Below are 12,414 nucleotides of genomic sequence, written 5' to 3'. Positions count from 1 at the left end.
ATGTTGCTCGCGGCATCGCGATCGTGTTCAGTGATAGTCACGTGCCCGGTCAATACATAGACATATATATATGGGGTTTGTATATTGTATTTGGCTTCTATGTAGTAGTAATAGTAGTGGTGGATGTAGCAAGCTAGCGTATATACTGGATGGATCATGGTCTCAATCTCTTTGGATCTCTTGGGAACAAGGAGGCTCTTCTGATGTTCTTCAAGTCTAGGAAAAACATAAGCACTCTCTCTAAACCAATACCACCACCGGCGTGAGGAGCGCAACCGTAAGAGAAGGCATCCACGTAATCCTTCAAACCTGGGTCTTCTGGAGATAATCCGTGGGCTTTTAATCTGGTCAGTAATAGATCGTAGTCGTGGATTCTTTGGGCACCGGACATGATTTCCTCACCTCTCATGAAGAAATCATAGGAGTTGGAGTAATTTGGATCCTCTGGGTCAGGCATGGTGTAGAATGGTCTGACTGCTAGTGGGAACTTATCCAAGATGTAGAAATCGGTATCGTATTTTTCACGAACAAGCTTACCTAACAATTTCTCATTTTCGGTGGATAAGTCATCGTAGTCACCGACTTCAGTCTTGCCACTGGCTCTTAACATTTCTATACCTTCTTTGAAGGTTAATTTGATCATCTTGCCGTCCTTTGGCAATTTGAACTCTTCGACAGGGTATTGCTTTCTGACAACATCGATCTCCTTCTTGTATCTCTTGTTCAATTCTATAAAGATGAAAACGAATAATTCACTTAGAGTGTCCAACACTTCGTGGTAGTTTTCTTCAAACGTCATTTCTAAATCAAGACCAGTGAACTCGGTCATGTGACGGTGAGTATTGGAGTTTTCAGCTCTGAAAACCGGGGCAATTTCAAAAACTCTTTCAAAATCAGCGACCATCAATTGTTGCTTGTGGAATTGCGGAGATTGAGCTAGGTAAGCCTTGGTGTCTTTGAAATAAGCGACTTCGAAAACGGAAGCACCACCTTCACTTGGAGCGCCTAATAACTTTGGACTGTGGACCTCCATGAATTTCTTTTGGTACAGGAATTCTCTGAATAACTGGCAGACACCAGATTGAATCTTAAAGATAGCTTGGTTGGTGGCAGTTCTTAAGTCAATAACACGGGCATCTAATCTAGTGTCCAAGTTTACGACCGGCAAACCTGCTCTTTCAGCTTCTTCTTCGGATCTGGAAGCGTCTTCCAATAGAATTGGCAAGTTTTCTGGAGTTTCGGAGATGATATGGATTTGAGTGACGTGAACTTCCAAATTTTGGACGGTGGCAGACTTGATTGGCTCGTCGACTTTCTTCACAACACCACGGACCAAGACAATGGATTCCAAGTGTAAAGAACCAGCCCATTTAGTCATCTTCTTGGAGACGGAGCCCTCCTTGTTGACTCTGAGCAAAGCTTGGATCAATTGGCTTTGCTGTCTCAATGTCAAGAATGCCAAAGTAGCACCCTGTTGTCTCGTGTTGTGTACTCTAGCTCTGAAGAGGACCTCTTTGTCGTTCATGTCCTCCGTCAAGTCTTCGAACTTGATTCTTGACTCGTTAGTTCTTGCGCTTGGCAGAGATTGAACCAACGGCAACTTACCGTAGTTGGCGGCAGCGGAATCCGGAGCACTTGCCTCATCCTTCTCACGTTGCTCCTTTTCCAACTGCAATCTACGGGCAGTCTCCTCTTTCTTCTTCTGCTTTTCTTGTTCCTTTTGCAGTTTTTTCAACGCCTTTTTCGATAGAGGTTGGCCATCTTCGCCCAGGACAACTGGTTGTTCCTCCTTTGGGACTTCTGTAGCGGTAGCAGCCTGTTCAGACATTCCGGAATGTATATGTGTGTCAACTGTGATGTGGCTCTCGTGGCATGCCAATTGACCGAACGGAAACGTACCTAAGCTCACAACTGTATAACACAATTTGTAGATGCCAGTTATACGGGTGTGAATGCAATTGCATTTTCCTCAAAATTTTTTTCTGTTTTTCTGCATACGAACGGATTGCAATAGCGTCGAGGCCCTTGTTTCGGAGTCACGAGGACAGGGCAACAGCAAAAAACAACACGTGACCCGGACACGGAATTTACCCGCCTTCCAAAAATGGGAAAAAAGGCGGCTTCCAACGTCAGCATGTTCTGCCCGACGGCTTTAACACGAACGAGAGCGAGACTACAGGAAGCCACGTGAGGCTTTTCCAGTGCGAGTTGCGAGAAATAATGTTGCATTTGTCACCTTCAAAATGACATTTAGAGGGGCGAGCGAGGCGTGTGAGAGGGCTCTTGGTGAACAGCACAACAGCGTTGAATGGGCGAGTGCCAAGGAAGAAGTATCTCCAGGGGTGCCATCCATGCAAGCGAGAGCGAGAGACTTCGGATTTCGACAATCGCGGTTGGATGGACGGACACCACCACCCAGAAGTTGTCTTCAGGGCGCGCGAGCGCTTACACCTCCTATGCCTTGGCGGTGTCTCTGCTGTGTCGTTGGAGAACACCCATTGCCGCTGTGGAAAAAATGATAGAATACCAAAACCGTTCAGAGTGATCGCCCTTCCATGGGCTGTGCACGCCGAGAAGGCCCGCTGCACCAAATGATGTCACCGTGGTGGCACCATGGAATTTGATAATGTGCAAACAGACGGCGCGTCGTCAATTAGGGGAGCGGACACCCCACGCCGGACACGCTGGTCGACAGCACACCATTACATAATAATGGCTGTTCTTTCGGAGTACGCTCTCCGCTCGCGCGCAGCACAGACGCACAATCGTCCCTAGAAACTGTCCTCTTCTGTCCCCTTTTTGGAGACGTCTCTGTGTGCTCGCACGTTTGCGCTCTTCCTTATCGCGTCCCGTGCACACAAACGCATGCGGACAGCATGGAATGCCTAGTTTCCACGCCATACGGCACCGTCCCGAGGATCTACGACGGTCTTGACAGCACCGAAGCGTAACTATGCTGTATAAGCTCCAGCATGCCAAAGGCCTTTTTGAATCATCCACCATTGCACGTTCGTTCGGTTAGAACACTTTTGCAAATAACAGCCGGATTATCCATGGCATAAAAGTTCCGCTATACGCTCATATATATATACTCTATTTTTATTACACCTGTTATCAGACATGCACTTATTTAAATACATGTGCATATACATACATACATACATACATATATATATATATATGTATGTGTGTATTTGCAAAAGGTTACAGGTACGTTGCGTCTCGAAGGTTATGGTGAAATTTAGCACATAGCTGCACCAGATTTAAAGCAGGACGGTTAATTGAAATATTTACAGAGTCTCCCCACACACGCACGCTAAACACATTCAGACTGGACCAGGCGTCTTTATTGCAATACTACATACGCATCCCCCCGCTATAATTTTTCTTATAGAGACATGCAGACCGATCATGTTCATTCTGGAAATGGATACGCCGCTGCAAACAATGAGTTCACGACGGTGAAGGTACTGGACACGGTAGTGGCACTCTACGACAGTCCAGACTACTCCCATGGAGGGGCCCAGAACCCGGCTAAGGTGGCCAGATATCTTCAATTCAAGGAGAAAGAGGTCATTTACATAATAAGGAAACTGGAACACGGTTGGTGGGATGGACTGATCGTCAACTCGCCGGTGCAGCCGTTTCCAAACAAGTTCTACCTTGCAGACCACCCGATGGAGGTCCACAGAGGCTGGGTGCCATCCAATTTTGTCGCTCCACTGAAAATCCACAGGAGAAACCATTCTGCAGGCCGGAACAGGAGGTCCTACAGCGTGTCCTCGGGCACAAGCAGTTTAATACACAACAATAACACTCTAGTGGAGTTGAAGTCGCAGATACCGAGCATCGACGAGAGAGACACGACACAGACTAAGCGAACTATTCCAAAGAGCGTCCATAGCAGTGACAGCATCAAAGACCAGAATATTTTCCCGCTTTCGCATGCAATCGACACAGACACGGAGACTGCTAGGGATAACGAGGACGCGATACATGTTGATAACGCTGACTCGTTGAGGAATAGTGATGACGGGATGTTCATTTCTCCGATGAATTCAAATTCAGGAACCCAGCGCATATCTGCGTCAGACCCAAACTTGGCGCTGCATAAAGGTCCTAGTAGATCACCGTATTCTGGTAACTTCTACAACTCGAAAAGTAATCCACTCAATACTGCATTTAAGCAAAATAATCTCTTTCAGAAGACAAAGTCAAATCAAAGGGACACCAAGAATACTGCAATAATTGAAGACTCAGCATATATTAGAAATAAATTTGATATCACCACATGGAAGGATCTTTACAATGCAATACTGGAAAACATCACAACATTAAATAAATACTACTCTCAGGATTGCACAAGTGGTGCGAATTCCAATGACAGAGAAATAGTCTACCCTGCAGTGGCGTGGATAAGCCTAGAACAACTGCATTCCAAATTTATACACATCATGATCTCGTTCAACTTGATTACAGGTAAAGATTTAGATATCTCAGAGGAAAATTACAAAAGTCTTAAAAGAAACATTAGAATAACGTTAAGGAAAATCACATTTCTAATAGGTAAAATATCATTAAACATGTCATTATATTTAAATTCAGCGAATTCGAACAATGAAAGGGAAAACGATGAAGAACAATTATATTACGGGTCAGGCCAAATAGCAATCATAATAAAAACTGAATTGGAAGAGCTGACAATGCTCCTTAAATTTCTCTTCAGATTAATAACTTTGAATAAATATAGCGTTGATTCTAGTACATCCGATATGGACTATGACATGGAACATTTCGAAACAACCCTAGAGAAATTAAACAATTTAGTGAAATTGCCACAAATTGTACCGAGGTTTCTCAAAGATTCTTTCCATGGCGGGTCATGGATCAATCCATTCTCAATTAAATCAAATGAACAGTTTTCAATGACCGATAATTCTAAAAGGAATAGTTATCAAAACCAATCGAAATCAATGAGATTTTCAACAATGACAAGAGGTTCACTCATCTCCTCGATTAACTCTACAAAGTCTTCATCTGTAGCAACTCCAAAAAAAATATATTCATTAAATAGAGAAACTTTAGAAGAAGCTACAAGGAGAGCCAATCAAATTAACGATAAGGTCTTTGCACATGATAGTGAACACATCAATATTCTTGATGAACCACAATCAATTAAAAGAGATTTAGAAATTAACCTGAAGGCATATGATGAATTTAATTCGAATTTATCACTAATTGGTCTATTAGAATTATTAGATCTATCCTTCTTCTATAATTTGTTAGTCATTGTGGATGATTTTATTAATAATGATAACCGCAACAGTAATAACTCCTTGGAGTCAAGATCGAGTAATTCTGATATAGTAAATGACGTTGATAGCGAATATGACTTTAAATTAAATTTGGACATGGAAACTAGAGATTTTTTACTACAATCAGTCGAAGTCATCTCTGACCTGTTAATCGATTTTTTTGACATCAAACAATCACTGCACAATATTATTACAAAAATTATAATGTGTGCACAGCAAATTACATTGAATGACCCATACACTTTTAATTCAATGAAACCAAACCATGATCCTGATTTTTATGAACCTAGGTTGTCAAGTCAAACCTGGAGCAAATCTTTAGAAGGTAACGAATTATACCAGACTCTAGTAGAAAGAGACGTTGAGAACAATGACATTGCCTTTTCAGATTATACAAAAGTTTCGAAAAGTTCTTGTCAACAATACGCCAAATTGGCCTCTCATTGTTGCGTTTATATAGGTAAATTAATACAAGAAAGAGAATTACTATTGAATTATGCTGCCAGAACAATGAAAAACGATTTACTAAAAGAACTAACAAAAGATGAAGTTACTGAAGCAAATTGGTTTTCATTTAATGACACCTCTTTATTACCAGATGATAACTCTAAGGACATTAATAAAGTACTGGAAGAGCAGAAGAATTATTCATGGTTTTTACAATTAGATTATGAACGTGAATTAATTTTAGATAACCGTGACAGAATTAGAGGTGGTCCAATTATTGCTTTAGTAGAACATTTGGCGAACCACCAATTTATAGACACACGGTTCATATTAATATTTTTATTAACGGTTAAGACTATTTTCAAAAAAAAAGGTAGTTCGAGAATTCCTGAAAGAATAAAAGAGTTTTTATTGTCTTTAATTTACAGATATAATCAAGAAGCTCCAGATGGTCTAAATTATGATGAATACAACAAATGGTTACAAGGAAAATCGTTTGAAACCAAAGTAAACATAGTTAAGATTTTATTATTATTCTTTTCGAATTTTTGGACTGCCGCCTATTTCGATTCGCATATCATGAATGATGATGCTAATAATTTATTTTTCAAATTTGTTAATTTTACTGTTTATGAGAATATACCAGGTTCATCAAATTTAAGGGACATATATCTGGATATTTGTAAAAATCAAGGTGTAACTGAAAAAAGAGAGATTGAGCTATTAAAAAATTTTTACGAGGAAGAAGACAATAGATTTTTTGTTGAAAATATTCATACCGATACATCCAAGATAACAAATTTTGCGACAGACAGACGTAATGAAATCGAAAATTCTTTTTCTCATTCACCAATTGTGAACATCGCAAGATTTAAATTAGGAAAAAGATTAAGCCTGTATGAGATGGATCCTTATGTATTTAGCACTCAACTTACAATTATGGGAGAAGAACTTTATTCAGCAATTTCTGCATCTGATTGTATTGACAGAATATGGTGTGATAATAAAAATAAGTGTTCGAAAAATATAAGTGATTTTATTTGTTTTGCAAATACGTTAACAAATTTTGTTTCATATTCCATAGTTGAAAAATCTGATATAAAGAAACGTAAAAAATTGATAGAGTTTTTCATTGATGTTGCTGATAATTGTCATAAAATGAAAGACTTTTCAGCAGTAACGGCTATCATATCTGCCCTTTATTCATCCTCAATTTATCGATTGTCGAAAACATGGAAGTTAGTTCAGTCTAATTATATTGCTAGGTTAAAAAAGTTGAATGAACTGATGAATAGCAGCAAAAATTTTTCAAACTATAGAGATGCGTTAAAATCCATTAATAAGTCAACACCTTGTATACCATTTTTTGGTATATTCTTATCTGATTTGACATTTATAGTCACTGGCAATCCAGACTTTTTAGATCATGATCAGCTAATTTTAAATTTCCAAAAGAGATCGAAAATTTTTGATATTACAAATGAAATAATTAAATTTAAGAAAAACCAGTATAATTTATCAAAAGTCCCAGAAGTTTATAACTATATCCAAGAAAAAATAGCTAAATGTGCCTCATATTGAGCGCCAATACGAACTTTCTTTATTAATTGAGCCAAGAGCAGACAGTTCAATAATTTCTAAAGCTAGTAGAAAGTCGTAATATAATGTAACAATTACGTAAGATACGTCAAGAAATAACCTGACATGAATTAACAATTTCAAAAGTACTGCACAAACACGGAATATACAAGTTTCCAATTAAAATTTCCTATATTAAAGATATCATAAAAAAATCATTAAAATAATTAAAAAAATAAATCTTCACTTTGATCAAGAGTGCAAGAAAAAACATACCTGATAAATCAAATTTAAAAAATTTGACATAATGTAGACATTACAATTGTTGATCGAATGTAACACTCTCTCTACAAAAAATTGTATATAATAGTAGAATATATGTAGTATAGAATACTAATATTTCAAAAAATAATATAATAAAACAAGTTGCAATAATAATATTATATAAATCATGACAATACTATATTTGATTGATTCATTAACATCATATATCATACATAGCTCTGGCATTAGACACTAGACACTTTAAATTCATATCACTGGGGCCTATTTGAAAATGGGCGGGTAAAGTGAAGGCTGTAAGAGAGTGTTTTTTTTTTTTCATTCGATTGAAATGTCTCTTAATTATGAAAAATCAGAACGGCTAATAAATGTTTACCTAACTTTTATAATTTAGTATGTATATTATTGAGTAAATTGTTTCAAATGATATTGTGACATAATAAATATATACTAATAAACAAAAGATACTAACTTGACATTTGGGCTTAGTGATTAGGCCGGTAGAAATTTTTATTTTTTTGAACTGGGAAAACACAGTGGCACTATGTTTAAACAATTATCCCAGTTGGGTAAGAATATTTCGGATGAGATCTCGAAAGGGTTATCTGATGATCTCAATTCTTCAGTAGAACAGTTTGTAGATGATAATAGTGGGTTGCCAAAGGAAGTTCAAACTAAATTACGTAAATTTGAAAAATATGAACAAAAATACCCTTTATTACTTCAAGCTTATAAGAATGAAAAAATTAAAAGTGAAAAGTTTCAAGATGTCGAGAAAGTTTTAATGGAAAATACTCCAATTTCAAGTATTGATGATCTCGACTCTCTTCCTTCCTTTTTTAAAAATATAAATGACAAAACTGCGATGTTAAATGATGAAATTAAAAAACTATCAGCACTACAATCTAACAATACTTCAACTAAAGATGCCTCATTGAATGCTGAAGTTTCACATGAAAAACACCACACAGGTAGTGATGCTCTTCAAAATCAAATCGATAAGTTAACTGAAGAATTAGAGGATCTAAAAAAAGAATGCGAAGAACATAAGACAACCGTTAAAACGCAACGTGACCAGACTTCTAAGTTAACCAAAGATCTTGAAGAAAAAGATACTATAATCGAGAATCAAAAGACTGAATTATACGAAAAATCTAAAAAGGAAGATAAATTAACTTCGGAATTAAAAGAAAATAATATCAAGATAGCTAGTTACGAAGAATCAATTAAATCAAAGGATATGGAAATTAATGGACTTAAGAGAAAGTTAAGTGATCTTGAAAATACTGAAAATACTAAAAATAATGACAACGTATCTTCACCATTGAACACAGAACAAGCTAGTATCTCTAATGTAAATGAATCCAATTCCACTAACGGTAAGAAGAAGAAAAACAAGAAAAACAAGAAGAAACCTGCAAATCAAAAAGAAGAATATACTTCTTTTGTAGCTGAAGAAAAATCAGCTCCAGGTTCGAAAGACATGGATAATGAAGAATACAAGAGTTTATTGAAAGAATTTAATGACTTTAAAGAAGGTCATAAACAATGTGAAGATATTAAACTTAAATTTGAAGAGTTAAAATCAGAAAATGATAAGATACAGTCAGAGACCTTACCAAATTTAAAAAAAGAGCATTTAAGTCTGCAAGACGAACTAACTAAGACAAAGGCAAACCTGAAGGGAAAAACAGATGAAGTTGAGGAAGTTAGAGAAATGCTTCGTGATGTAGGTAACGAATTAGTTGAAGCTAAGGATGAATTAAAGAAATTACAAGAAAATAATGCGGGTGATTCCAATACTTTGAGAGCTGAATTAGATGAAGTACATAAAGAGAAAGAGGTTTTATTGAAGGATTTCAAGAATAAAGAAGATGAATTAGAGGCATCAATTAAGAAATATCAAGATGATATAACTGATCTAAAGAAAAACATCAGCAAATTAAATGAGCAAAGGACTGCACACGAGCAAGCAATTAGCCAGAGCAACGTAACAATAACAAAGTTAAAGAATGATAATAATGTTCTAAACGTTCAATTGAAGGAGCTGGCTGTGTTGAAAAAATCAGAAAATCAATTGAAAACTAATTTAGTTCAAAAAGAAAAGACAATCACATATTTAGAAAACCAAATTAAGAAATATACTGAAGATGAAAAGTCGACCAAAACGTTATTTGATTCATTGAAAAAAGAAAACGAACAATTGAAGGTGTCATCAGATAACTTAATAAAACAAAATAATGAGTTAAAAACTTCTGTAACTAACAGTTCTGCTTCATTTGAGAATTATATCAAGGAAAATGGTAAACTATCTGAAAGATTATCAGTTTTGCAAGAAAAATATGATAGTATTCAAAGCTTAAAGTCCAATTCAAATGATCAAGTTGAATTGATTCAAAGACAATGCGAAGAGTTGACTTTTAAATTAAAAGAAGCTACAAAAAAGAATAATATCAATTTAGAAGATGAAATAAATGAATATGCTAATATAATCCAAGATAAGACAAGAGAAGCTGCCACTATGCGTAGATTATTATCTGATGCTCAGAATAACGAAGAATCTAAATTTGTCGATATAAAACATAAACTTGAAAGAGTTCTAGAAGAAAAAAATAAAATTCAGTCTGATATGGAATTACAAGATAGTAGAACTAGCAGAGAGATTCAAAATTGGAAAAAAGCTAGTGATGAACTTAATACAGAAATCCATGCATTACGATTGCGTGAAAAACAGTTATTATCTGAGATTGAAACCATTAATGCTTTGAATAAGGATATTAAAATCCAGCATGATCATCAAAGCAATGACTCTGGAGAGTTAGAAAGAGTGACATCAAACTTAAAAGAGTCGTTATTAAAATCAGATAAGAAAGTCAGAGATCTACAAGAATCAAATGATGAATTGATGTCCTTGAACAATGATTTAAACAAAAAACTTGATCGAATCACTAAGAATTATAGAACAATTTCTAATCAACTGAGTACATTGAAAGAGGAAAAAGTTGGAGAATCAAACAGAACTAGCAGATCTAACTCCAGTGTTTCTGTTTCGGCACTGAACAATAACCCGCCAAAAGCTAATGTAAACGTATTGACCACTGTTCCCTCATCCGTTGAGAAAGAATCCGAATTAAATGAGAAACTTGCATATTTGAAGAATGTTTTACTAGGATTCTTAGAACACAAAGATCAAAGAAATCAACTATTACCAGTAATCTCAATGTTATTGAAACTGGATAGTAGTGACGAAAGAAGATTAGTAACATCTTTAAAATAAAAAATATAATACTAATCTATGGATTATTTTATATAGAAATATATTATACATAATTTAAAGTACGCATTTAATTATTTTAATAAGTTGTAATTGAAGATAAGTTTTCGTTTCCTTTGAACTAAACAATGAATTTTAAAATTATCTTTTTTTCCCCTTATTTTAGTAAGAAGAAAAAAATATTGTGATGTGTATTTTAAAGTAATTAAAAATAGAAATTAAGAAACTGTCATGTTCTTGTGAAGTTTCTAAGGCATTAAGAAGGAAAAGTTTTCAAGTATGGAGTACCACCTACACATTCTGCAACATTTAATTGATCAGGGCCAATTAAATCGTAGATATTTTTAGCAATCTCAACGGTCTTGAATGCACCATCATGTTCCAAAATTAGTCCTGTCTTCTTCCTAATCCAATTTATTACACTTTTATATATATCACGTTCTGTATGTCTTGAGTTATTGCTTCCCACTAATCTCCAGTCAAAAGTATCATGGTCCCATAATACTGCTTGTAAACCGAATTGTCTAGTGATCGATCGTACTCTATTATCTATTCCACCGTATGGGGGCCTAAAATATCTTGGTAAATGATGACCAGTTGCATTCATTGCCCAAATTGACCATTCTATCTCAGCGATAATATCTTCATTTGATAAATTTGGTAGATATGGATGTGACCAAGTATGAGTTCCAATTAGATGACCTCTATCCATCATTTTTTGGTAAATACTTGGAAAATTAATAATATTAATCCCCAAATTGAAAAACGTCGATTTATTCTTAATATGATTCAACAACGATTCAGTGGCAAACGATGGACCATCATCGAAAGTCTGCGATAATTTTGGACAAGTGAAGATGTCATCTTTTTCAACACAAGCGTCACAATCGAAAGAACAAACGTCTTTATTGTTCAAAAGTTGTTTCCTTCTTGAATTGCATTCAGATTGTCCATAACGTGGTATATTTGGAATCTTATTGAAATCAATGAAATCCAATGGTATATAAGGTGGGTTCAAACCTGGCCATTCAGATAAACCAGTAAAATCAGCCAACCATTGTGGGAAAGGCGTCTGTCTTGATTTATCCCCAACGTATCCCCTTGTGCCATTATTAAAGATATTCATATACGGTGCTTCATTACTTGGTAATTTTGTGATATTTGAATTTAATGGTGCCCTAGACCTTACTAAGTGTAACAAACTTGAAACTAGAAACACTAAAGGCAATTTCATGTTGTGAAGTTGTGATATTAGTTGACTTCTATGGTAAAAGAAAATAAATAGAAGTACATATTTGCGTACAAACCGACAGACATATACAGATATCTACAGATATATATATATATATATATATAGGTGTGGATATGGAGATGTCAGAGTTTTCTGTTTGTGTCACCTTTTTCCGACACAATACAAACTATCTGAACCTTCCACAACACATAACCCGGACCGTGGACATCCACACGTGCTTAACAGAAAAAAGCACATTGTGCCATCACATGATCTGATATTTGAAT

The 12,414-nt window shown here is 35.7% G+C and overlaps 4 protein-coding genes across 4 annotated transcripts; 2 read left to right on the top strand and 2 right to left on the bottom strand.

Moving 5' to 3' along the window:
* Positions 1 to 154: 154 nt before the first annotated feature.
* DPS1 (aspartate--tRNA ligase DPS1) lies at positions 155 to 1,828 on the bottom strand (the record flags this gene model as incomplete). The annotated part of the gene is made up of 1 exon (XM_003687720.1): positions 155 to 1,828. One exon carries the CDS (start codon positions 1,826 to 1,828, stop codon positions 155 to 157), a length of 1,674 nt encoding a protein of 557 aa, XP_003687768.1.
* Positions 1,829 to 3,398: 1,570 nt separating this feature from the next.
* Positions 3,399 to 7,343, top strand: CDC25 (Ras family guanine nucleotide exchange factor CDC25; the record flags this gene model as incomplete). Its single annotated transcript, XM_003687719.1, has 1 exon — positions 3,399 to 7,343. One exon carries the CDS (start codon positions 3,399 to 3,401, stop codon positions 7,341 to 7,343), a length of 3,945 nt encoding a protein of 1,314 aa, XP_003687767.1.
* An 823-nt stretch (positions 7,344 to 8,166) lies between these two features.
* On the top strand, positions 8,167 to 10,899 carry IMH1 (Imh1p; the record flags this gene model as incomplete). Its single annotated transcript, XM_003687718.1, has 1 exon — positions 8,167 to 10,899. The coding sequence occupies one exon, from the start codon at positions 8,167 to 8,169 to the stop codon at positions 10,897 to 10,899; it is 2,733 nt and encodes a 910-aa protein (XP_003687766.1).
* A 253-nt stretch (positions 10,900 to 11,152) lies between these two features.
* Positions 11,153 to 12,130, bottom strand: CDA2 (chitin deacetylase CDA2; the record flags this gene model as incomplete). Its single annotated transcript, XM_003687717.1, has 1 exon — positions 11,153 to 12,130. The coding sequence occupies one exon, from the start codon at positions 12,128 to 12,130 to the stop codon at positions 11,153 to 11,155; it is 978 nt and encodes a 325-aa protein (XP_003687765.1).
* Positions 12,131 to 12,414: the final 284 nt, after the last annotated feature.

Source organism: Tetrapisispora phaffii, chromosome 11 (genome assembly GCF_000236905.1).
Source record: "Tetrapisispora phaffii CBS 4417 chromosome 11, complete genome".
NCBI lineage: Eukaryota > Fungi > Ascomycota > Saccharomycetes > Saccharomycetales > Saccharomycetaceae > Tetrapisispora > Tetrapisispora phaffii.
This window is presented reverse-complemented; position numbering and strand designations above follow the sequence as displayed.